Source organism: Gigantopelta aegis, chromosome 10, assembly GCF_016097555.1.
Source record: "Gigantopelta aegis isolate Gae_Host chromosome 10, Gae_host_genome, whole genome shotgun sequence".
Taxonomy (NCBI): domain Eukaryota; kingdom Metazoa; phylum Mollusca; class Gastropoda; order Neomphalida; family Peltospiridae; genus Gigantopelta; species Gigantopelta aegis.
In genome coordinates, this window is record NC_054708.1 from 6,026,334 (window position 1) to 6,050,811 (window position 24,478).

The window sequence follows — 24,478 nt, forward strand, 5'->3', positions numbered from 1 at the left end:
AACGATTCCCGCCATCAGAGCGTCTACACGATGAAAACTGCATTTATTCGTGACCTAGATTCGATTACGCACAACAGGAAATGGAAATGGACAAATGGGACGTCACGCGGAAAAACCACCTGGATAATTATTTTAACTCGGGAGTTAAGTGAAAGAAGAATTTGTATGTCTTTCATTTATCTCCGAACTAACATACCGGTTGTTGTTTATTGGTTGTTTGTTTTGTTTTTTGCTCTTTTTCAATTGTTGTTGGTGTTTTTGGGGGTGGCGATGGGGGAGTGATTTTATTTTTTGGGAGGGTGTGTGTGGGTTTCTTGGGTTTTTTTTTTTTTTTTTTTTTTTTTTTTTTTTTTTTTTTAACTTTTGTTGTTGTTATTGTTTTTTTACGTCCAACAATTATGCTATAGAAGGGTTTTTTTTCTTCTTATAACTAGCCTTGACATGACGTGGTTTCACATATGAATAGCAATATCATCATTCAAATTACCATAAAAGAATGTGCTCCGGCATAAATCAGACTCGGAGACTGGTCGAGGGGTCAGACTGTACGCTTTGTTCAGTGTGTGATTTCGGTAAACTGACACCATCTTTAAGAACTACTTATAAGAAATTCAAAGCACGCGCTTGCTTTTCATCTTGATAACCAGTTCTGGTTTCTGATTTCTTGTAAGTGTGTTTGTTTTGATATTTGGAGTAGATAGATTTATTGTAGTACCAGTCCCAGCAGTAACGTGGGTAAGACAAACACAGAAATGTATCTTAAACAAACGTAACCTGTAGGTTTACGACAAACACGATGACATATAGCCGACAGTCACCTATATAACGTGTCCTTGATTTCAGTCATTCCATTAAAACATATATTATTTTGTCCGAGTTCTCTATTGTTGTGCAAAGCGTTATAACGGTAACGATAATGTAATAAGAGCAACATTTTGCCCTGCGTCTTATTCTTACAAGGATGTTTAGGGATAGGCATGTACTAGTAGTTTCTAAGAATACTTTTTCATTTGTATAATATAATTTTTCTTTTAACTCTTCATGGAAGAAACTGGAAAGTAACATTCATTCCCGACATAGGATAAAAGAAATGAGAGAAAATCAGTATGTTATAAATATTATAATTCCAACACAACTACTTATGTGTTTATGTATGTATTTTCTGTGTATGCGTGCGTGCGTATATATGTAGTGCTCTCTCAGTGCAATGGATAGTGTCCCCCTCCCCCCAAAAAAACAACAACAACACAAAACACCACCTCTCTGATACTCTCTCTTTCTCTCTCTGTGTGTGTGTGTGTGTGTGTAGTGCGCGTGTGTGTGTGTGTGCACGCGTGTTTCGTGATGCATATTTGTTGTAGATTGTCATACTTGTGTTTGGTCATAACGGTATGTGTTGTAACATCTCGGAGATAACCCTGGTCATAACGGTATGTGTTGTAACATCTCGGAGATAACCCCATTCACCAATTTTAATCTCACGGTAGTAATATACATACCCATATCTCCCCGATTGTATATACATACATATCTCCCCGATGATAAAATACATACCCATATCCCCACGATGAGAACGACGACGAAGTAGAGAACAATGGTGAGGACGTCGCCCCAGTGCAATGACGTCGTCGAGCTGATTGCCTGACATGTGGCCGCCATGGCCGTCGTGGACAGACCAATATGTCACAGCGTGCTACTCCACCAGAACCACCCGACTTCTGTGAAAACTTCAGCCAGGATCCCAGCCTTGACCCGCCCTACATTGCAGCTGTCAGACGACAGTCGTGACCTGGTGACAAGGTGTTCGTTTATTGCCAGGTACCGCAGGTTTGTACTTTGGCTATAGCTCACACATTCCACGGGGGTTAATACACTGGTGGGTGGGGTGGGGGTGTCAGTGGTAGCGCTCTCACAAGATCGCTCTAGGTGTTCGTTTTTTCACCGTCCAACCCAGTGTTTTACGATTGGTACGTTATATTGTGTTATCCTGTCTATGGGAAAGTGCATATATATATATATGATAATAAACGAGTTACCAGTTATTATCAAATTTATGTCCCGAGTGAAATAATTTCACCTCTTTCTCTCTCTCTCTCTCTCTCTCTCTCTCACACACACACACACACACACACACACACACACATTTATTCATTGCTACTATTTACGGTGGAAGCAGCCTATATGGTGGTAGCGAATTTCCTCTCGTTATTCTTTCTCGGTCAAATATAGAAGTACTCATAAGTTAGACACCAAATAGACACAGTTAGAAGCGTGTAGAGGTATCACTAACCAAATATTCCTATCAGATCGACAAGGCCAATGGCGTCATTTGCTGAAGAAAAGTGTTGTGGGGTGGGGGGGGGGGGGGGGTTATATTTTTGTTGAGCAACCGCCGTTCACCCAGAACTGATGTCTTTTGTACATTCCAGGGCAATAGCTAGCGGGTGGAAAGGGGCAATTCACCCCATTTTTTAAATTAAAAATCAAGCAAAAATAAAAGAAACTTAAAGAAAATCCTATTATTGGTTTTAAGTATCTAACCTCCTTGAAATGGCTGCAAAATGGTGTTTTAGAGCATGTAGATTTTAAAATGTCTAGGGGGCATGCCCCCGGTCCCCCTAGTGTCTTGTTCTCATTTCAGCCAGTGCTCCGCAAAAGGTGTAACAAAGGCCGTGGTATGTAATATCCTGTCTGTGGGATAGTGCATATAAAAGATCCCGTGCTGCTAATCGAGTAGCCCATGGAATGGTGACAGCGGGTTTTCTCCTTCAGTATATGTGGTTCTTAACCATATGTCTGACGCCATATACTACTAACCGTAAATAAAATGTGTTGATAGCGTCGTTAAATAAAATATTTTCTTCCTTCCTTCCCTAGTGTTTTGCGCCTTCCATGCTCCTTCGTTCAAATAATTCATCTGCCGCCCCCACCCCTAAAAATAAATACTTTAAGCACTTTAATTAGACCGTGTTGTAGGCATATAAGAACATAATGAACAAAATTAGTTACGAGTATTTGTAGCAGACGGTCTAAGGGAGGCAACTGAAGCCAGAAATAGGCTACAATTTTTCGAAGCTGTCTTAGCGCTATAATATCGTAAAAACGTCGTAAGCTATGACGTACCAACGTCACTTGCCATACCCTACGACGGTTTTACGATATCGTAGCGCTAAAATGGCTTAAAAAATCTGGGCCCAGGAATGTTTGGACACCTCAGCACATTTTAAACTACGGTTCTTGAAATGAATGAATGAATGAATGAATGAATGAATGTTTAACGGCACCCCAGCACGAAAAATACATCGGCTATTGGGTGTCAAACTATGGTAATGCAAACAAATAAAGTGATGATCAACATCAATATAAAAATTCAAGATTTAAACAAAAACAGTGTAAAGAACCGTGTAAAAACACAAATATTACAGATAGATACCAACTTTTAGTCAACATTTATTTGTGCTGTATTGGCCATTCTCAAAGGGAATGTTACACCCCTGCGCCACGGTGAGGACGGTTCTTGGAAGCAAATCAAATGATTATTTCGACAGTTGGTTTAGAATACGAAAGGAAATCCATGGCAGAGTACTTTCGAATAAAAGCAAATATTCTGATATCCAATTTTCCAAAACAGACCTTTAATAGTTGCTGACACACTCGAAAACACACACACATACAAGACACACAAACACACACTCACACACATACAAGACACACACACACACAAACAAGACAAACACACACACACACACACAAACAAGACAAACGCGCGCGCGCGCACACACACACACACACAAGACAAACACACACACACACACACGGCCGTACATAAAGAGCGTTGACGCGTTTGCGTCAAAAAGAATCGATGATTATTGCAATGCAACTCTATAATGAATAAACTTAAAATTTGTATTATAACATATTAAGTTTTAAACCCGTACTAACTCACATATAATTTTTTTTAAACAAATTTATATGTAAATAAGAAATGTGAATACAAAAATGCTAGAACAGCTTCACTATCGATACTGCAGTATACGGATACTAAAGGTAGAATTGCGCGTGCTTTAGTTTGGCTGTTTCACCAGTTGCCTTCACACCTATGTCAAAAAAGACGATCTAACCTATGCAATTTGATTTTAAATTTAAAACAAACTGAAAAAAATCTGTTTTCATTTATACTGAAGTTGAATTGTATTGGTATGGGTTTAAATTTTAATGTTTTTATATGGATTTTATTATTCGTTATAACGTTACATGCCAATCGGTTCCCTTTTGACGCAAACGAACTGTAGTAACAACTTGTATTAAAAAAAGGCGTCCTCCAACAGCCTAGCTTAATGATTTAATAATGCTAAACAGAAAATATACATGTTAATGTCTAGGAGTATGGGTTTATTGTCTCTGTCCATTTATACAGTTCATAACTATTTATAATAACCACTGTACACATTGTGTGTATGTGTATATATATATATATATATATATATATATATATATATATATATATATATATATATATATACACACACACACACACACACACACTTCAAAAAAGTAGGGGAACCTGAAATATTAATGTTAATATCAACTATTAGACCGAACATACGTTTTGACCACAGACATCCTAGTAAAGAACGTTCAGGTCTGTTTATCAACACACCGAAACACATTCCATAGTTTGCACGTGCATCAAGCAGTTGCCCCGTACACGTGCGTGGGGTGTCATTCTCGATTTTGACAATGTCCTGGAAGGTCGATTAATCACTGTGGAACATTATTTCTGTCATTCTTTTTCATTTTGTTGATCATACAGTTGTTATTGTTTTGAATTTGCGATTTACTGATTCACTTTTGACCCCAGTCGTCCTTCAGGATCTTTGGTGGTCATAAAACTTACTGTAATAATGAACTACCTGTTGTAATGTTTGCGCAATTAATTCGCTATTCCCCATAGCTAATATACCTTACAATTTTGGCAGTTGTAAATTCTTAATAGAGTTCCCCTACTTTTTTGAAGAATATATATATATATATATATATATATATATATATATATATATATATATATATAATATGACGGATTTTTTTATACTTGACGTACTCAATAAATATATTAGTGTAGAATCTCAAAGTAAAGTCAAAGCACTTTTCAACACGTGTCAATGATGTAATGATACAAAATAATAAATAAAAAGCACTTATTTTTCATCAAATAGATGAAAGCCACAATAAAGATTTCAGTGGAATAATCCGAGCAATTTGTCTTTAACCAAAGGGGATAGACACGATCATGTAATATACACAATCAACATGAAAATGATGACAATACGAAACGTTTAACCAAAGGGGATAGACACGATCATGTAATATACACAATCAACATGAAAATGATGACAATACGAAACGTTTAACCCAAGGGGATAGACATGATCATGTAATATACACAATCAACATGAAAATTATGACAATACGAAACGTTTAACAAAGGGGGATAAACACGATCATGTAATATACATAAACAACATGAAAATGATGACAATACGAAACGTTTGCGAATTACATATTACTATTCAAGACTTGGTAAACATTTAGTGAAATATAAATATGTACAACTGGAATCAAACAAGAAGAACGGGCACGTCTACGGCACAGAGCGACCGTCCCAATATTTGAGGGAAGAGTTGCCGGAATGCATGACCAGAACACATCCACTGTTTTCGCAAATTTACATTCTTGTCCCAACTCGCTAGGGATATTTTTTCCTACAATTTCATATACACTCATATATTCCTCTGATACCCTTCCTGATTATGAAATCTGGCTCTTTTTATAACCACAAAAAACTAAGTTTCTACATGATAGTCGTTTGATACGTGTGTACCACTCATCACATCATTGCCAGGTTCAGGAGAGCTAGCATCACGGACAGTTCGATGGGTTTTCACCTTCCTAAGGTATCCAATTAACGTTAGGCGCAAAAACCAGTCTAGCAAGTGACGGTGAGCGCTCGACCTCCTGAACTCACTTGAGATTTATTTCATGTGTGTCTTTCAATTCCCAGCGGAGAAGCGATTCATTTAAAATCATTGTTTTTAAATATATATTAAGACTAGTAATATATTAAATAATACCAAAATAGGAAATTTATCAGATAGTGTAAAAAGATGTATGTATACAGAAAGTTCCTACACAAGTTCCGACACAAGCATTCATCTACACGATTTACAGGTGAGGAGTTTGACTAGCTCAGTTCTAAATCGTTGACAGCATAGACCGTAGACGATTGGGTTGGCGACACTGTTAATGAAGTACGATCGTATGATAATGTTGTGTACCAGCTCTGTGGCGCCCCCTTCTCCACTCAGAGAATTCTTGTCCAGGGCCTTCGTGGCCATCAGCACGAGGTGGGGCAGGAAGCTCAGTATGTACACGACAGTGATTACAAACAGCATCAGAGTTGTCTTCCTTGCGTTCGATTCCCTTCTCGAGACTCCAGACTCGGTGGAATGCTGCCTGTCAAACGACAGTTTCGAGTTCTGAGATAGACCGCTTGGGTTTCGTTTTCCGATGGTGCCTTGGTCTCGGTGTGCTGCACATCGTGGACACGCACTGCGTTCATTTTGACTGGCCTCCCTTCCAAAACCAAACATACTGATTCTTCTAAATCGGTTGATTGAGCTCTCTCGGCATTGGGGTTTCATTTTACTGTTTGATTTTTCGTCGTAACCATTCAACTTTGGAATGTCTTTGTCGGTTATGGGCCACTTCAAAGAGTTGGATTCTTCCTCTGGAGTTGTCTGACAGGTACAGATCCTGGAGTGATTCCGGCTTAAGAAGATGTGTTTTTCTGTCACCGTTGAACAATCGTCCTGGGGGTCGTTAAAGAACTGGGGTGCTCCTCTGTTGTTGGTGTAGACGTAGGTCGGAGAGCCGGCCGCCTCCGTAGAGTTGTGGCTGCTGTCCGTACCGGAAGAACTGCTTTTAGCCGACGGTCTTATCCCTTTAGTCTGAAACCTCCTGTGACGCCATATCCGTTTACCAATGAAAAAGTACAAAATACTCAGACCCACTGCGCCTATCACAAACACGCAAAACTGCAGAGAGTTGTACATAATCGGCCAACTCGTCCCATGATATCTGTCTTGTGTGGAACAATCGGATCCATTAACGGATCCATCTCCGATTAACACGGTTTTCTCCCCATATAGAAAAACGCCAGGTAGCGAAAGAAGCAGCGATATGACGAAGCAGATGAGAATGATGACGTTGGCACTTCTGGTGGAGATCTGGTGACCAAGGGGACTGCAGATCTTCTTGTATCGGTCGACGGCCACCACGAAGAGGATGATCCCGGACGCAAACGCCGAGAACGAGTTGATGGTCCTCATCATCTTGCAGGCGGGCGACGTCCCGAACGTGTAGTTCTGCAGCATGTCGACGATCTCTCCGGGCATGGCCACGGTGCAGCTGATGAGGTCAACCATGGCCAGGGTCAGCACGAAGCTGCGGGTGGTGTTGTGCTTCAGCTTGGCCTGGTAGATGTAGAGGACCAGCAGGTTTCCGATCAGCCCTATGCCCATCAGCGTCCCCAGCAGGCCCATCGCAGGCAGCATCAGGTTGGCGAACTGCTGGTTGTGCTTGCGCAGTATGTACAACATGTCGTCCGTGTTGTTCATCGTGCTGGGTAGAACGGGTTCTGTGTGAAACTAGTGCTGATGTCAGTCTTCAACAAAATACTCGGCCTAGAGGTGTATCTGTAAAACATGAAAACAAAAACCTGTTAACATGAAGATAAAATTACAGTCAGTCAGTGTGTCCGTAAAATATAAAACAACACTGTTAAAATTAACAATACATAAACAGCCAAGCAGGGCTAAATGGTGAGTAGGGAAGAGGGAGTGGATCTGAAACACCACCCCCCCCCCCCCCCCCCAACAAACAAAAAAACAAACCAACAACAAACAAACCGAAATGTCTTTTTCGTTTCGTTTCGTTTAAAAATATATAATGAAACAGCAGTTAATTACTAATAGAATATGATATATTATGAGCTATAATTGTCAGTTTTGACAATTTGTAACGTGTAATATGATATCACTTCTTATAACTTGCTTGCACAATTATGTTTTTGTATGTTTGTAAACATAACAGTAAATGCCATGGTTTCGAATCGAGTGTTTTGGTTTACACTATTCAGGGTCAGGGGCGGGAAGTAGCCCAGTAGTAAAGCGCTCGCTTGATGCGCGATCGGTTTACGTTCGATCCCCGTCGATGGGCCCATTAGGCTATTTCTCGTCACAGCCAGTGCACCACGACTGGTATATCAAAGGCCGTGGTACGTGCTATCCTGTATGTGGGATGGTGAATATAGATCTCTTGCTACTAATCAGAAAATGTGGCGGGTTTCCTCTCTATGACTAAAAAATTATCATGTTTGACATCCAATAGCCGATGATTAATAAATCAATGTGCTCTAGTGGTGTCGTCAAACAAAGCAAACTGTTTTAATAGACCGAGTGTTTCACAGTAAAGATTCGTAACTAACGATTAAGAGGCTTATATTTTTTAAGAATCCACTTTGGCCATGTTGATAAAACGCTGGGCTGTCAAGTGCCATACGAATCGGTGCAGTAGGTTCGAAACCTGCCAATTGACACTTGATATTGTTTTTAATAATTAAAATTATGGCCGTTGTGTGTTAGCAAAGACTGCTGGATAACATTTATTAACTGATATTCGTTACTTCTCGTTTGAAGAGAAATGTTTACCATTTGTAGTTCGAATGACTAAACCGCACCGAGATGCAAACCGCTTTAAGATTTAAATTCTTATCTATAATGAACGGATGCGACACATGCACTCGTTAATGTCAGATTGTCTGCGTTTCTTGAACGGTCGCCATAACCTGGCAGTCCTCTGACGTCAGGGCGCGGACCGAACGAATGGTGTCGCCGAGGGTAACCGCGGTCAACTGTCGGGCGATCAGACTCTGAACGCGACACCCCATCTCAAGAGGCACTGTTAGGTGATTGTGCCTCTGAACGCGACACTATCTCAAGAGGCCGGTAAATGTGTGTTTCCGATTGATGTAACTGTCTTATTGTGGACACTGCCACTGTGAAAAGTGGCCACGTTATGTCGCCCGGAGAACGGGTCCAAGGGTCCTTCGTCTCAGAACTAGCACGTTGCTTGGATACAGCTTATAGTCCAAACTATCAATAAAGACCATACAAACAGATCAACGATATAGTTTGTTAGGCGATCGTGATTCATAGGTAAAATAATATGTGCAGTATTTGACTGGCATCTTTTATTGACCGAAGCCTAAAATTTGAAGTGTACCGAAGAAACAAACATGTGTACAGGACCGTAAAACCGATATCTGGAAAGGGGAGGGGTCACATCCTCCCCAGTGGGGCCACAAGCCATATTTTTACCTTCATTTATAATGAGTACGACCAAAAAAACGGGAGGGGGGGGGGGGGGGGGGGGGCACACACACACACGCGCGCGCGCACCTGTCCATACTGGGTAAACGAATGTATGATTCTAAAAAGTGATATTACACACGATGCTCTGTTTGTAATTGCATTTTTGTTAAAGCCGCACACCCTACAGGTGATGCGCCAGTTCCGGATTACTTCAAACAAAATTGTGAATTCTGTCAACATGCGCGCGTATGACTTTAAAAGAAATTCTTGGTAATAAAGATAATCAACCATATAAATAAACAGTGATATAAAATGTAAATTTAGGTAAACATTTGGCACCAAAAACAGTGTTGTTCTAGCTGGCGTACTTACGCCAGTTGCGGATCACTTTGTCCAGTTCCGGATCACTTTCGAAAAATAGAGGCTTACCCCTTCAAAAACACTATTTCCAACATGTTAGCACTTTCAGCACGTTCGTGGATCCTGCCGGACATATTTTATGATCATTTGCAACTCCATAGGGTTCCCACCCCCCTGATTACGCCCCTAATTAGCAATTTCTAAAATCGATTGAAAATCAACGATGGCGTCCCATGACGTCAGATATACGGGGCGTGTGTCAAAAGTAAAGGTGCGCGATCCTTATTATTTTCGTTGAATTATATTTGATTTCTGGCATTCTATTATATAATAATAATAAATAATATTATTATTACTAATAATAAATAATTGTTTTCATTTATTATCGTATATATCAATAATAATAATAATAATAATAATATTATTATTATATTGATGACTTGAATGAATGAATGAATGTTTAACGACACCCCAGCACGAAAAATACATCGGCTATTGGGTGTCAAACTATGGTAATGCAAATAAATAAAGTGATGATCAACATCAATATAAAAATTCAAGACTTAAACAAAAACAGTGTAAAGAACTGTGCAAAAAAAACGAATTTTACGGATACTGAATTTTACTCAAAACTTCAATTTTGTGCTGTATTGGCCATTCTCAAAGAGAATGTTACACCCCTGCACCACGGTGAGGTTACAGCACACGCAGAGGATATTGATGACTTTTAAAAGTCACATTTTCTTTGTGAAAGGAACAAAGGCTTGAAAATAGAAAAAAATGACATAGCAAAATATCAACTTTGGGAAGGCTTGAAAATAAAATAAAATGACAGCAAAATATCAACTTTGGGACAGTTTAGTATTTATCATAATACAGGGGCGGATTATGCTTTAGGTGTGTGTGTGGGGGGGGGGGGGGGGGGGTCCGAAACAATATGTAAATGTTTATAATTTGAAATTATAAATCTTACAGGTTATCTACGTGGTGGGGGTGGGTTTTGTTTTTTAACCGGAAATAATCCGCTCCTGTTTAAATATTAAAATTAAGCAAATAAGTTTGAAGCAGGACGGTTAGACCCCTTGTTAATAATGATAAATATTAATATAGTGACACACGCTAAACAGTCACAAAAGTGAATTATTAATTATTATTTTTGACGTGTTGTTCTATTTGCCCTTTTCTGGTTAGTCTCCCCCCCACCCCACCCCCCACCCCACAAAATAATTCCTGGATCTACTCCTGAATACAGAAGTATTTTCAACGACGGTCTAAAGGCTAGGGCTAGCTCAGATTGACCGTGTGAATGCACAAATCAGTGGCCGACTGACTCTCCTGCATCAGAATGCGATTGTGTAAAACAAAAAATCCACTGAAAAAAATAATCCACCCTATAGTGGTACAGACTGTTTAAATGCGAATTATAATTAAGCCGAATAAGAGATTTTCACTTCGTTGACAAAACCAAATAGAGGACCCCTTCCCCCTCTCTCCCAAAGTCGAGCATTCGAGTAGTCGAGTATGCGAAAAGCACGTGCAATGGCACATGCAAAACAGACCACTGGCGGTGGCATGGTTTTATAAAGGTCCTCATGTCAAACTTGTGCCGATTCTTTTCTTTGTACAGTAAACCTTTTTCTTTTCTTTTTCAATCAATCAATCAAGCAAACAATGGGGTGGACGGCTCTCACACTGAGGAGGGCGGGCAACATTACTGAATAGTCTTATGGGGCAAATATAAGACACGTGTACAGCGATTTTAGCGATTCTAGACTGGCGATCTAACAGGTCCTACGGGCTCCTACTTTTGTAGGGGGCAGGGCAGACTGATTTTTGCCCGAATTAAACGAAAATGGAATTTTAAAAAACTAAATTTTATTTATATTAGCCATATTTGTGAATGACTGCGGCTGGTATTTGTACGAATGGCTAATTACATGTAGGCCTACAAATATAACGTGAGAGACAAGTGGACGAACACTTAAAATCGTAGTTTCAGTTTATAAAATACGTGTCTTTGCATTATATACATATTGTCATTACCTGTAGAAAACAAAAATAATACAAGAAAAATAGGTGGAACTACAACGATTAATATAATATTTTGTAGAGGATGACTGGCCATGGGACGAACAGTCTAGGGCTACTAGTACATGGGGCCCCCGAGACATACAGAGTCGAATTATTATGAACCAGTGGTTAAAATGACGAATCAAGAGAGGTTTAAGAAGAAAATAATAATAATAATAATTATTATTATTATTATTATTATTATCATCATCATTATTATTGTTATAAAGTTATAAAGGAAGGGGGAAAAGTGGGAGAAAAAAATTCCACTGTGTTCAACGTTTTTGAGTCTTGAGATAAACCCTGCGTTCATCCTTCCGTTTTGTGAGTGATCCGCAACTGGCGTATCAAGTGTGTCCCCTTTGAGGAGTTACAGTAAGTCGTTTGCAGCATCACTTTTTATAAAACTAGTCATACACAATCTATAGATGTTTCCCCTACTCGTACAATAAAATTTCAAAGGATATAAAAAGAAAAACATCAAAAACTTCATCTCTCTTTTTAAACGTCTTCTTTTTTTCATGTCGTCTGCTCGTGTAAAGTTTTAATAGTGGTTATGTATCGCCGTCCAAAATAAAACCAAGACTATATGCTGTTACAGTTATTTTACGTACAATTTCAAGAAACATGTATTATTTGTTTGTTAGAATATTTGTTTAATGAAATTTACATAGAAATGACTAAAAATTTAATATACCGACAGACTGATCGGTAACTACAGGTGATCCGGAAGTGATCCGGAACTGGCGCATCACCTGTAGTTCCATCCAGCGAAAATAAATTATAATTTGGTTAATCTACAAACCTGTAACACACTTAGATCACGTTTTTATCAAATGGAGTGAAAAAGCAGGTTTTATATCGATAAATACCATGGGAATCCCCATGTCCCAATTGCTTGAAATAATTTTGAAAGTTAGTATTCTGATGTCACCGGTAGAAACACAACAATGCCTACGTCACGACAAATTTCACAGACTTGGGGTGCGTTCGTTTCACCTCTCCTGGACATGTTCCAACTGTTCTGTCCTGGTTGTATCCCCTCTCCAGATATCGTAAGACTTAGCAAAATTATTGGTTTTAAGGGTTTGTAACGTTTTGTATTGAGACACTTACTTGTCTGAACTTTATTGTTACTGAAAATGTTCACGAACTGTGAAGAAAAAATCTCACAAATGAACAACAACAAATCGGATGTTGATTGCGCGAACCGTCCACGAGAAAACAAACCGAACCAAAATGATAACGGTCACGTGTTATACCAACGTCTGTGACATTGAAATGGAAATATCCCCTCTAAAAATAGATTGGACCTCGCTTGCTTAACGGTTTTTTCTTGACAACACGTTTTGTGAAAAAATGCAAAAAATGCATTTCGTGGTTTTACAAACATCAGGATTACCAAAAAGCACTTCAGGTAAATGGAAACGTGTATTCTAAATAATAAAATGTAAGTAAAGTGTAATTTTATTTGTGAAAAATGGGGTTTAATAGCGAAAAACAACGCCGTAATGGTTAACAAATAAACGTAACTAGGGTGTGTCCCTTTAACTAAAATAAAATTTGAGTGCAAATAATATGGAACTTGCTGCCAAACCAAACCAAGGTTACTAGCCATAGAAGATACGGCAAATATTACAAGCATCAACCAAAATGCGATACTTTTGCTTGTAAAATGATACATATTTTACCATGCCTGTGAAATGTTCCCACAGTTTACTTCCCTGGGAACTGTTTATAGTATAGTTTATATGTTGTACTTAAATTTCATCTCACTCTGACATAGAGGGTATAAATTTAATGTTAAGATTTATTGCGACCACAAATTGGGAGATGTATCTTGCCGCAAAAACTAAACTTCCGATGACAAAGCAAAAAAAAAAAAGGTTGAAAAAAGTTGGTATTTTAAAGGAAAAAAAAAGAAGGAAAAATAGGACAAACGCCAAAAAGTAGGAAAAGTTTGATCGTTGAACAGCCTGGTCTTGTTACCACAATATAATTCACCAGATACTCGTAGGATGCGATTTAAAAACACAAATTGTTTGCTTTTTGTTTTGTTTTTGTTTCGTTTTTGTGTTTGTGGGTGGGAGTTGGTCGATGTCAGTAATGTATAGTTTAGAAAAGAGTAAAAAATTGAAAACCAAACAAATGGTAGTTCGAAAAGTCTAGTGGAGTCTACTCTATTAGAGCACAACAAATATTACAGTATCACATTTCACCTAGTTTTGATGGGCACACCCTGAGGCGTGATGGCAGTGGGTTTCTTCTCCAAAACTTTACTTTAAGTCGTAAAAAAACCCATATGTTAGCGACCTAACAGCCGTTGCGAAAATCGTGTAGGGGCCTACTGGGGTGTCCTTTCATTCCCTTTCTGTTTTGGATGCGCACAAAATGGCTTCAGTTTATTTGTTTATTATTATTATTGACAGAATGTGTAGCAGGTTAAGTGGGTACACACTCGGTGTCCTCTGTCAATGCACCACTTCACACAAATTAGATCGGAGCATCACCCTGACCGCACCGGAAGCGTTGATGAGTCGACTATCACACCGCCATGTTGATTTGGGACAAACGGAAGTGACACCCAGCACGTGCGTGGGTTGAGCTGGACCTATGACCTGTTGTTGCAGCAGATATATAAATATAAATATATACATCCAGGGGAAGTTTATTTTCCTGTTTCTGTTTCTTGTGTCTTTGTTTTCATATCACGTAACAGATAAAAAGAGTCCACAATGAGAAGACTCCTTTCATATGTAACCAAAATAAAGACACATTTAGTAAACAATAATGGAGGTGGTGGTGGTAGTAGTAGTACTACTAGTAGCAGCAATAGTAGTATCTATCGTTAACTGATTTAATTTCATGTTGCATAGGTTGATTTATTGGCAAATAAGCTTTTTGTTGCTATTCTTGTCTTTCTTCTTCTACTACTACTACTGCTGCTGCTGCTGCTGCTGCTGCTGCTGCTGCTACTACTTTTGTTTGACATCCAACAGCCGATGATTAATAAATCATTGTGCTCTAGTGGTATCGTTAAACAAAACAAATTATGAAAAAACTTTTTTCTTGTTGTTCGCCTTCTTCGTATTCCTATTGCCCAGTGATTGCATACTTGTGAGTTTTAAAGATGCAGATGAGGTATTAGTTTGTTTTCGCTTACCAAGTTACACCGATATTCATACAGCATCCACCACACTACAAAAACGGTTTACCTTCTGTTTCCCTATCTCGCTCTTATAGCTGTCGGTAAATCTAAACCGCATTCTTAATTTGAGATCCACGCTGAAAGCATTGACACATGTTCGCTCGATACCTCCTGATCTTCATCAGTTCTCAACCAAATGATCAAACCGCTATATTATAATATATGTCTGCGTGTCATGTTTTATAGCTGATGTTCGACGTATGATGTTCGAAGAGTTTGCATTGCGTTATGAACTAAGTCACAGCTACAGATATTCACGTGCACCTAACATGGGCGCTAATGAATATATATTTCACACACAGGTGCTGTAAGAAAAAAATGGCAGACACGGTGTCTCGTAACAAACAGTCGGCATGCAATAATTCTTACACGGCGTCAGATGGACTGTCTTAAAGAAGATGCAACCACAAAAAAGAAAGAAGAAAAAGAACAACTATCTGTTTAACGATGTCATTTAGCACCATAACGGATACGATAGGATGGGCCTTTTTTTAACTGTAGATTATTTCCATACGTTTCAATGATTTCCACCGAAGGGAAGAAAGAAAGAAAGAAAGAAGTGTTTTATTTAACGACGCACTCAACACATTTTATTTACGGTTATATGGCGTCAGACATATGGTTAAGGACCACACAGATTTTGAGAGGAAACCTGCTGTCGCCACTACATGGGCTACTCTTCCGATTGGCAGCAAGGGATCTTTTATTTGCGCTTCCCACAGGCAGGATAGCACAAACCATGGCCTTTGTTGAACCAGTTATGGATCACTGGTCGGTGCAAGTGGTTTACACCTACCCATTGAGCCTTGCGGAGCACTCACTCAGGGTTTGGAGTCGGTATCTGGATTAAAAATCCCATGCCTCGACTGGGATCCGAACCCAGTACCTACCAGCCTGTAGACCGATGGCCTGCCACGACGCCACCGAGGCCGGTCCCGAAGGGAAGACGTACAGCACACAAGAATCCAGTGCTGTGTTAATATGAGTGTACCATGTGACCTGACCTGGCACTATGTGATCATGATCACGCAGAAGCAGACACGACTGTTACATGCTCTCCATTGTGCACAGAACAGTACTGATCAGATCGGCTGACACTCACGTTGTGGTCCATACAATAGTAATTTTTTATACTTTAGCTCTTGATGAGCCACGGTTTGTCTATGGCATGAAGAGAAACTATTGCAGCCAGCCTAGGGGAACACAAGGCAAGGAACTTCAGAGGTTCTATTCAATCAGTGGGTGTGACACATCACTGTCGTTCACTAGTCAGCTTAGACACTTAGTCAGTTGTTACGTGACCCATGCATCTGCTAGCATCACAGATGAGAGCATGTATCAGCTTCAAAGGTTCGACATACTTTGGTTTCGACAGGACAAACGAAAACACCCAGATGTACCAGGTAAAGAAGGCGCTCTTTGCCAAAGTGAGGCAGCTAGATAGTTTACCTTAAACAAAAGGTGCCCTTACCAAACATACTAAGAGGGCTGCATACCAAGCCGGGTGTATCTGGAACCAATCACTGGCAGCTACACAACAGCTACCAAACAAGTGTGGTTGAGAGTAGACCCTGAACCCTAATGATCAATTGATTACTTTCTAGGCAGCATGTCTAGAGGCAGCCAAATCATGTATGGATCTGATTAAAAGTTTCTGCAAGAAGGCATGCAATGCAGACCTTTCAAATGTTTTACAGCATTGATTCCATGATCTGAACTATGTACTTATCCTACAGACTGACTATAAATGGGATAATCTGCAACGAATTTGGGTTTTCACAATGTTTTCTATCTAATGATTCCCACATTTGATTTTAAAGGAAAACAACTAAATATACATTAGTGTTATCATGTGTACTGAGTTCCTTGGATGTGAAAACATGAGATTAGCCACTTAAATCAAGTATTTATAAGTTCTGGGAGCCAAAACATTAGCAATTTGTTGTTTTCAATGGCGGCCATTTTGAAAACAAGATGGCGGCCGCAATCGTGATCAGATCACGTATGTCCTGCTTTTAAATGAAAGAGAATTAAAAACTGTACCAGTAGGCACATTTTTATGCTTTTTTCACATTCTGAACAATTCAAATATATTTTGACATAAGCTACTAGACAGACAATTCAAATATAAGGAAGGAAGGAAACGGTTTATTTAACGACGCACTCAACACATTTCGTTTACGGTTATATGACGTCGGACATATGGTTAAGGACCACACATATATTGAGGGAGGAAACCCGCTGTCGCCACTTCATGCGTTACTCTTTTCGATCTTTTATATGCACTGGCCCATAGGCAGAATAGCACATACCACGGCCTTTGATGTACCAGTCGTAGTGCACTGGCTGGAGCGAGAAATAACCCAATGGGCCCAGACGAGGATCGATCCCAAACCGACAGCGCATCAATCGAGCGCTTTACCACTGAGCTATGTGTCGCCCCAGACAGACTATAAGACAAGTACAGAAAGTGAAAAACGTTATGTTTACAGAGTGTAGATGTGCGCGCGTGCGTGTATGCGTGCATATGTGTGAACCCAATTACAGGCTTATAAATTATAAGCTTATAACAGGCCATTTCTCTCTACTGGTTACGATGTAAAATCGCCAAGTATTGATAATAAGTTTGTTTTAAACGTTTAACAACAAAAAGGATTACTGTAGACATTTCCACACGTGCACGTTTCCCAAGTAAAGATATAATCTATCAGATACAGCAGATGTTATTTAGTGATTTCTGCATGATAAACAAGTATGTTGCGAAAGAAATCGCACAATCTGAAAATCTTTACGAAACAGAGCTCCAACCGTGTGATAAGATCCGTGAACTGGGCTAACATTACAAGCTATTGAGGTCTGGGGATGTTTTAATGCAAATTTGGGGTCTTTTTTATGCAGAAAGAGTTTAATGTAACAAACGCAATCAGCTTGTATTTGTATTTCAAATATCGCCTTACATACGCGACAGACCGATTTTAATTGATAGTAATGAGTTATAAATCAGAATACAGCTTTACAAACATGTTGGAAACTTACGACCGTAGTTGGCATTTTTGGGAGGCAGGCGCGCGTGTGTACAGGACTTTTAGCTCGGGGTGGGTGTGTGTGTGTGTGGGGGGGGGGGGGGGGGGGGGGGGGGGCAGGCTATATGTGGCCGGTCTAGCGTCGCGAGCGAAATTTATACTGAGTCGATTCATTCTACCCCGGAAAACATATTTTTTAAAAAGAGAAAATTGGCTTGAGCCTGGGGGGTCGAAACCGGAAACCCCCATGTACACGCGTCTGTGAGTGTGTATTTAGATATAAGTATTCAACACATATATTATACAAAATGTTTAAGTCGGTAGACAATTACAAAATATATTACAGAAGCAAATTGTTGGTCATTAACAAACCTATACATTAACATGAAATAATGATTGTTTCACACCCCAGCACATTTATTAATAATCGGTTATGGTGTGTTTACATTTGTCTACAGAGAGAAGAAACCCACTGCTATAATATGGCTGATATTGTCTATTAGCGAGAATGAGACTGTTAAATGCAAAACCATCATAATCATTTAGCGACTATTCATATATCAGTTGTGGAGCACTAGCTGGAATACAGTGGGTGTGTCCTCTAAGGAGGATAGATCCCACGACCCCTCAGACAAACATTCGACTACTAACCTACATCCTGTACATTTCCGTGGAATACTTACATACCGTCTATATATGCAGCTATGAAACAGTGTTAGCCTAAATTGGCGCTAGAATAATGAGCGGTTAAGAAAATACCACCCATGCGCCGTCTAGAGCCGCCTGCCCGTAACATGAGCGTGGAACACGTGTTTTCGATAAAGTCAAATATTTTAATTTCGCACAGACAACATTAGATACACTGTCACTCACCACAGAAGAGTGTCTCGATTTTCCCTAAAGAAACTATTTTATCTTTTGTGTTATTTTTGTGTAAATTGTTTACATGTAGTTACTTACAAGTGCTAGTTCATCGTGATTAATGTTTACAAGTATCAAAGGGTGATAATAATAATTGAAAGAAATATTTATTTAACTAGACTTCAGAACATACTATTTTACGGTTATTTTGTGTTACCGCTATTTCGATTCCTGGAAAGAGAGAGAGACATAGAAAGGAAGGGGGAGGGTTTGGGGGAAAAAAGCAGCAAGTTATCTTTTATACCCCCTTTAATATACCTTTATATACCTTATATCCCTTTTAATATACCTTTATATACCTTATATCCCCTTTAATATACCTTTATATACCTTATATCCCCTTTAATATACCTTTATATCCCCTTTAATATACCTTATATCCCCTTTAATATACCTTTATATCCCCTTTAATATACCTTTATATACCTTATATCCCTTTTAATATACCTTTATATACCTTATATCCCCTTTAATATACCTTTATATACCTTATATCCCCTTTAATATACCATTATATCCCCTTTAATATACCTTTATATACCTTATATTCCCTTTAATATACCTTTATATACCTTATATCCTCTTTAATATACCTTATATCCCCTTTAATATACCTTTATATCCCCTTTAATATACCTTTATATACCTTATATCCCCTTTAATATACCTTTATATCCCCTTTAATATACCTTTATATACCTTATATTCCCTTTAATATACCTTTATATACCTTATATTCCCTTTAATATACCTTTATATCCCCTTTAATATACCTTATATCCTCTTTAATATACCTTATATCCCCTTTAATATACCTTTATATCCCCTTTAATATACCTTTATATACCTTATATCCCCTTTAATATACCTTTATATCCCCTTTAATATACCTTTATATACCTTATATTCCCTTTAATATACCTTTATATACCTTATATCCCCTTTAATATACCTTTATATACCTTATATCCCCTTTAATATACCTTTATATACCTTATATTCCCTTTAATATACCTTTATATACCTTATATCCTCTTTAATATACCTTATATCCCCTTTAATATACCTTTATATCCCCTTTAATATACCTTTATATACCTTATATCCCCTTTAATATACCTTTATATACCTTATATTCCCTTTAATATACCTTTATATCCCCTTTAATATACCTTTATATACCTTATATCCCCTTTAATATACAAAATCAACTCAATTTTGGAATCACCTTCATCATAGTTCAGGGTTTCTGCCAGAGAGTCAAATGGGTATGGCGCCATATACCTAAATTATTATTTTTTTAAGTTAACATTTTGACAAAATTAATGATTGCTAGGGATTGCTGAAAAAAATAATGTACTCATATTAGGCATCTTCATTCTACAGTTACAGATATAATATTTAAAAAACATGATAATCACAGGGCATATTAAATTTCATTATATCACTTGCAAAGCTGTATATATATATACAGGATGAAGTGTATTGGGGTAGTACGAAATGTACAATCGTTTAAAAATAATAATGCTTAATTACAATACTGAAAAGTTTCTTGCATTTCGCAATTGTGACTGGATCAAATTTGATCAACGCAGGTTGAACTACAAACATTTCATTAAATAGTTGTTGTTTTGGGTTAAAAAGACTAGACTGTGTTTGTTTTAAACATATCAAACAAGAATCAACTTGTATTAATATAGAGAAAAGGCTTTCCGTATTTACAAATATATTTCTCTTACTCTCCCTCTCTTTCCTTTCGTATAATTCTTATGCAAGTATATATCTATATACTATTTATTTTATTTTATTTATATTTTATTCATTTATTCTGTTGCAAATAATTGTGTCTTTTCTCTTCTTTTTGTTGTTGTTTTGGGGGTTTTCTGGAATCCAATGGTATATAAATCCAATTGCTCCCAATATACATCTCACAATATATAAATTTACAAACAATAAGCTTAACATCTAATGACATAATCGTACATGAGTGTGCTTTTATAGTAACAAATACTGTTCTCAAATTGTTGTACAGAATACTTTTTTCAACATGTCTTTATTAATTAAATCGTTCCAGCCAGTGCACCACGACTGGTATATCAAAGGCCGTCGTATGTACTACCCTGTCTGTGGGATGGTGCATATAAAAGATCCCTTACTGCTAATCGAAAAGAGTAGCCCATGAAGTGGCGACAGCGGGTTTCCTCTCTCAATATCTGCATGGTCCTTAACCATATGTCTAGACGCCATATAACCGTAAATAAAATGTGTTGAGTGTCGTTAAATAAAACATTTCTTTCTTTCGTTATTAATTAAATGTATTAGTATAGTTTTTGAGTCCCCAATCCTAACATTACCAATGTATTTTGGGGTAATAAAAATTTAACCACAAAACAGAAGAACATTTTCTTAACCCTAACCCTAAACGTAACCCATTTTCTTTCTTACCCCCTTTTGACTGTGGTTGCATTCAATTCCATAACGCCATACACCTAAATTTCTTTCTGGCGGGAACACTGTAGGTGAACCAGATATGTAGTTTTAAATGTTTTAACAACCGGAAGCCAGTTGTTCAAACGTTCGTTAGCTTAACCAAGAGCAGAAATTATCAAAAGATTACAAAGACCAATTGAAAAGATATGTTGAAATTTGACTTAGAACGGCACAAGGTATCCACTCATAATTAAACATCCAGACAATTAATATGGCCAAACACAACTGAACTAATGAACATCGTCTCTTTTGTGGCAATGACTGGTCTGATGATTTGATTAACGAAGAACGAGAAGAAGATAATTAAACAAACGTTTTTTAAATTTTATTTATACAAATTTATATATTTAAAGAAAAAACACCAGGCTAACATGCTTTGAACAACTTGGCTCTGGAATACATTGTAAGATGTGAACTGTTACGTGGAAGCAAAGTCTCTAACATACCATATGGGACATTTATTGACTTAAAATCTGGCGTGCTCTAAGATTTGACAGTTGGCGAGTGCGGGCGTTTTGCTATGCGTTCCTCCGCTTGTTTAATAACAAAACACGAATTATCGTGGCGTGCAATTCATAGGTTTTTTGAGGGATGACAGCCTTCATGTCGGACGCAGCTGGAAAGGCATCTGGTGGAAAGGTACCTTCTGTTTTTTCTGTCTCTGAGTATTAGACTGTTTCTCAGCCGATGTGTAAATGCGGAAATGTGGCCAGTGAAACTGGATTTAAAGTGAACAGTAAGAAAGTTATCTGGCGCATCATCACACGCACCATTGACGTGAACTAATAAGAATGTTATTGCAGTTGGCGTCTTACTACCAAAAGTCGTGGCATATGTCAGCGCGTCTGTTTCGCCCGTTAAGACCATCTCTCCGGCAGAGGGCAGAGACATATAATTTACAAGCTGAACATCTTATCAAGTGTGCCGTTTTTAATTAGGAGCAGACCTGATAGGATTAAGTCCTCAACCTATTTAGTCATTTCTCACTGTCCAAGGATAAATGTACGCCTTACGTGTGTTTCATTTTCCTTAGTTTATTTATTTATTTTATTTATGTATTTTTATTATTTTTTATTTATTTATTTAGTTTAGTTTGTTTTTTTATTTACTGAAAATTATTTATTTATTTCACCTGTTACCATTTTTGGAACAGTCCTAATTTTAACACAATTTCTTTCTGTAACTGACTCACTACTGAATTGACAAAAATTGTAACACAAATATAAAATAATTTTAATTTATACATAAATGAAACACTACGTTTTTACTGTAGGGCCTATTACTAAACAATTTTTTTTAACTTTTGTTTTAAATATCCCAATTAATATTACTGCACATGAATATTATTTGTGACAATATCTAGTTTTGTGTTTACCAAATTGTTGTATATATACCAATGGCGTAGCCAGCATGAGGCAGTAGAGGCGGAATTTCCCCAGATTAATTTTATTTTTCCCATGACACTGATATTTACTTTACAGGTCTGGGTTTGCCTCGTACAGGACAGTACACACCACGGCTTATTGTGTGCCAGTCATGGGACACTGGTTGGGACAGGAGAGGGGACCCAGTCCACCAAGTGCGATCGACCCTGCAAACCATATCACCTCAGACGAGCATTCTACCACTGAATTACATACAGACCTGTATGAACGATATCTGAAGTTTGTGTGTGTTGGAAGATGGGGTGGGGGTGGGTGTGGGTGTGGGTGGGGGGGGGGTAGTGGTGGGAGGAGATAGAATCTAATAGAAACAAGCTAAAAAAAAAACCCATACATTTTCGTTCTCAAGTATTTCATGCTTGATATATCCAATACCGTCAGTGGGTTTGTAAACAATCAATCGTTTTATTATATATTACAAAAATGCTAGATACACACTCTCTCTCTCTCTCTCTCTCTCTCTCTCTCTCTCTCTCTCTCTCTCTCTCTCTCTCTCTCTCTCTCTCTCTCTCTCTCTCTCTCTCTCAATCCTCCTTTCTTAGTAAACACTGATATATACGTGATGGGTTTAGAAGAGGGTGCAAGCTAAGCTGTGGCTAGTGAAATTTATGAGGGGTTAAGACATGTTTCCCCGGAAAAAAACGTATTGACAAAAAGAAAAATATGCTTCATCAAGGGGAGGGTTCGTCTGCCTCTGCACGTCTCCTATGTTTGTAATTATATAAGAACCGCTTGTCATTTTTAAATACATTTATCAATGTACAACTGCCACAAACTGCATAAAATTGTGTAGCGTAGAAAATGAAGGAAGGAAGGAAATATTTTATTTAACGACGCACTCAACACATTTTATTTACGGTTATATGGCGTCAGACATATGGTTAAGGACCACACAGATTAAGAGAGAGGAAACCCGCTGTCGCCACTTCATGAGCTACTCTTTTTGATTAGCAGCAAGGGATCATTTATATGCACCATCCCATAGACAGGATAGCACATACCACGGCCTTTGATGTACCAGTCGTGGTGCACTGACTGGAGCGAGAAACAGCCCAAATGAGCCCACTGACGGGGATCGATCCCAAACCGACCGCGCATCAAGGAACACTTAACCGCTGGGCTACGTCTCGCTCCCATCAGAACATGACGTCATTTCGTCAAATGGGACATCATTACGTAAAGCAGATAGATCTAATGGGAAGAACGTTAGAAAATTATTTATGAATTGTGTCTACTTTTAACTAAATAAGTTGAGCTGTTTGTAATTATAAGAATTGTTCGTCATTTTGCTGTGAATTTATCGATCACAAATTTAGTATAAAATATAAACAAATTTTGCACCACCTCGAAGAAAATATTTTTTGTCACATTGTAAAAATTAATATAATAACTGATATATGATAGAAAGATAAATTCTTACTTGATTTCAGAGCGAGCTGTGTATGTTGATGCAGTCAAACCATCTTGAATGAAGTTGGCGCTCGCGCTCGCTCAAACAGCCACAAGAGTGTGACTAGCTCGCGAGGTCACGTG

General features: G+C 38.2%; 2 protein-coding genes across 5 annotated transcripts in view; both read right to left on the reverse strand.

Moving 5' to 3' along the window:
• LOC121383027 (sodium/glucose cotransporter 4-like) overlaps window positions 1-1,765 on the reverse strand; it is a 24,497-nt gene extending 22,732 nt beyond the window's left edge. For both annotated transcript variants that reach the window (XM_041512769.1, XM_041512768.1), the window contains exon 1: window positions 1,555-1,765. In XM_041512769.1, coding sequence (XP_041368703.1) covers window positions 1,555-1,659 — 105 coding nt within the window. In that variant the 5' untranslated portion in view covers window positions 1,660-1,765. The remainder of the gene's footprint in view (window positions 1-1,554) is intronic.
• Window positions 1,766-4,766: 3,001 nt separating this feature from the next.
• LOC121383931 (histamine H1 receptor-like) lies at window positions 4,767-24,478 on the reverse strand. 3 transcript variants are annotated; one of them, XM_041514032.1, is made up of 2 exons: window positions 24,366-24,478; window positions 4,767-7,754 (listed from the first exon to the last, which is right to left on the reverse strand). In XM_041514032.1, the coding sequence occupies exon 2, from the start codon at window positions 7,674-7,676 to the stop codon at window positions 6,210-6,212; it is 1,467 nt and encodes a 488-aa protein (XP_041369966.1). In that variant the 5' UTR covers window positions 7,677-7,754; window positions 24,366-24,478; the 3' UTR covers window positions 4,767-6,209. The 3 variants fall into 3 exon arrangements, with proteins under 3 accessions (XP_041369966.1, XP_041369968.1, XP_041369967.1); XM_041514034.1 differs by lacking the exon at window positions 24,366-24,478 and adding an exon at window positions 12,734-12,769; XM_041514033.1 differs by lacking the exon at window positions 24,366-24,478 and adding an exon at window positions 12,667-12,710.

What these genes read in the sequence shown, in the direction of transcription:
- LOC121383931 (XM_041514032.1), bottom strand. Translation starts at nt 7,676, where the DNA reads ATGAACAACACGGACGACATGTTGTACATACTGCGCAAGCACAACCAG.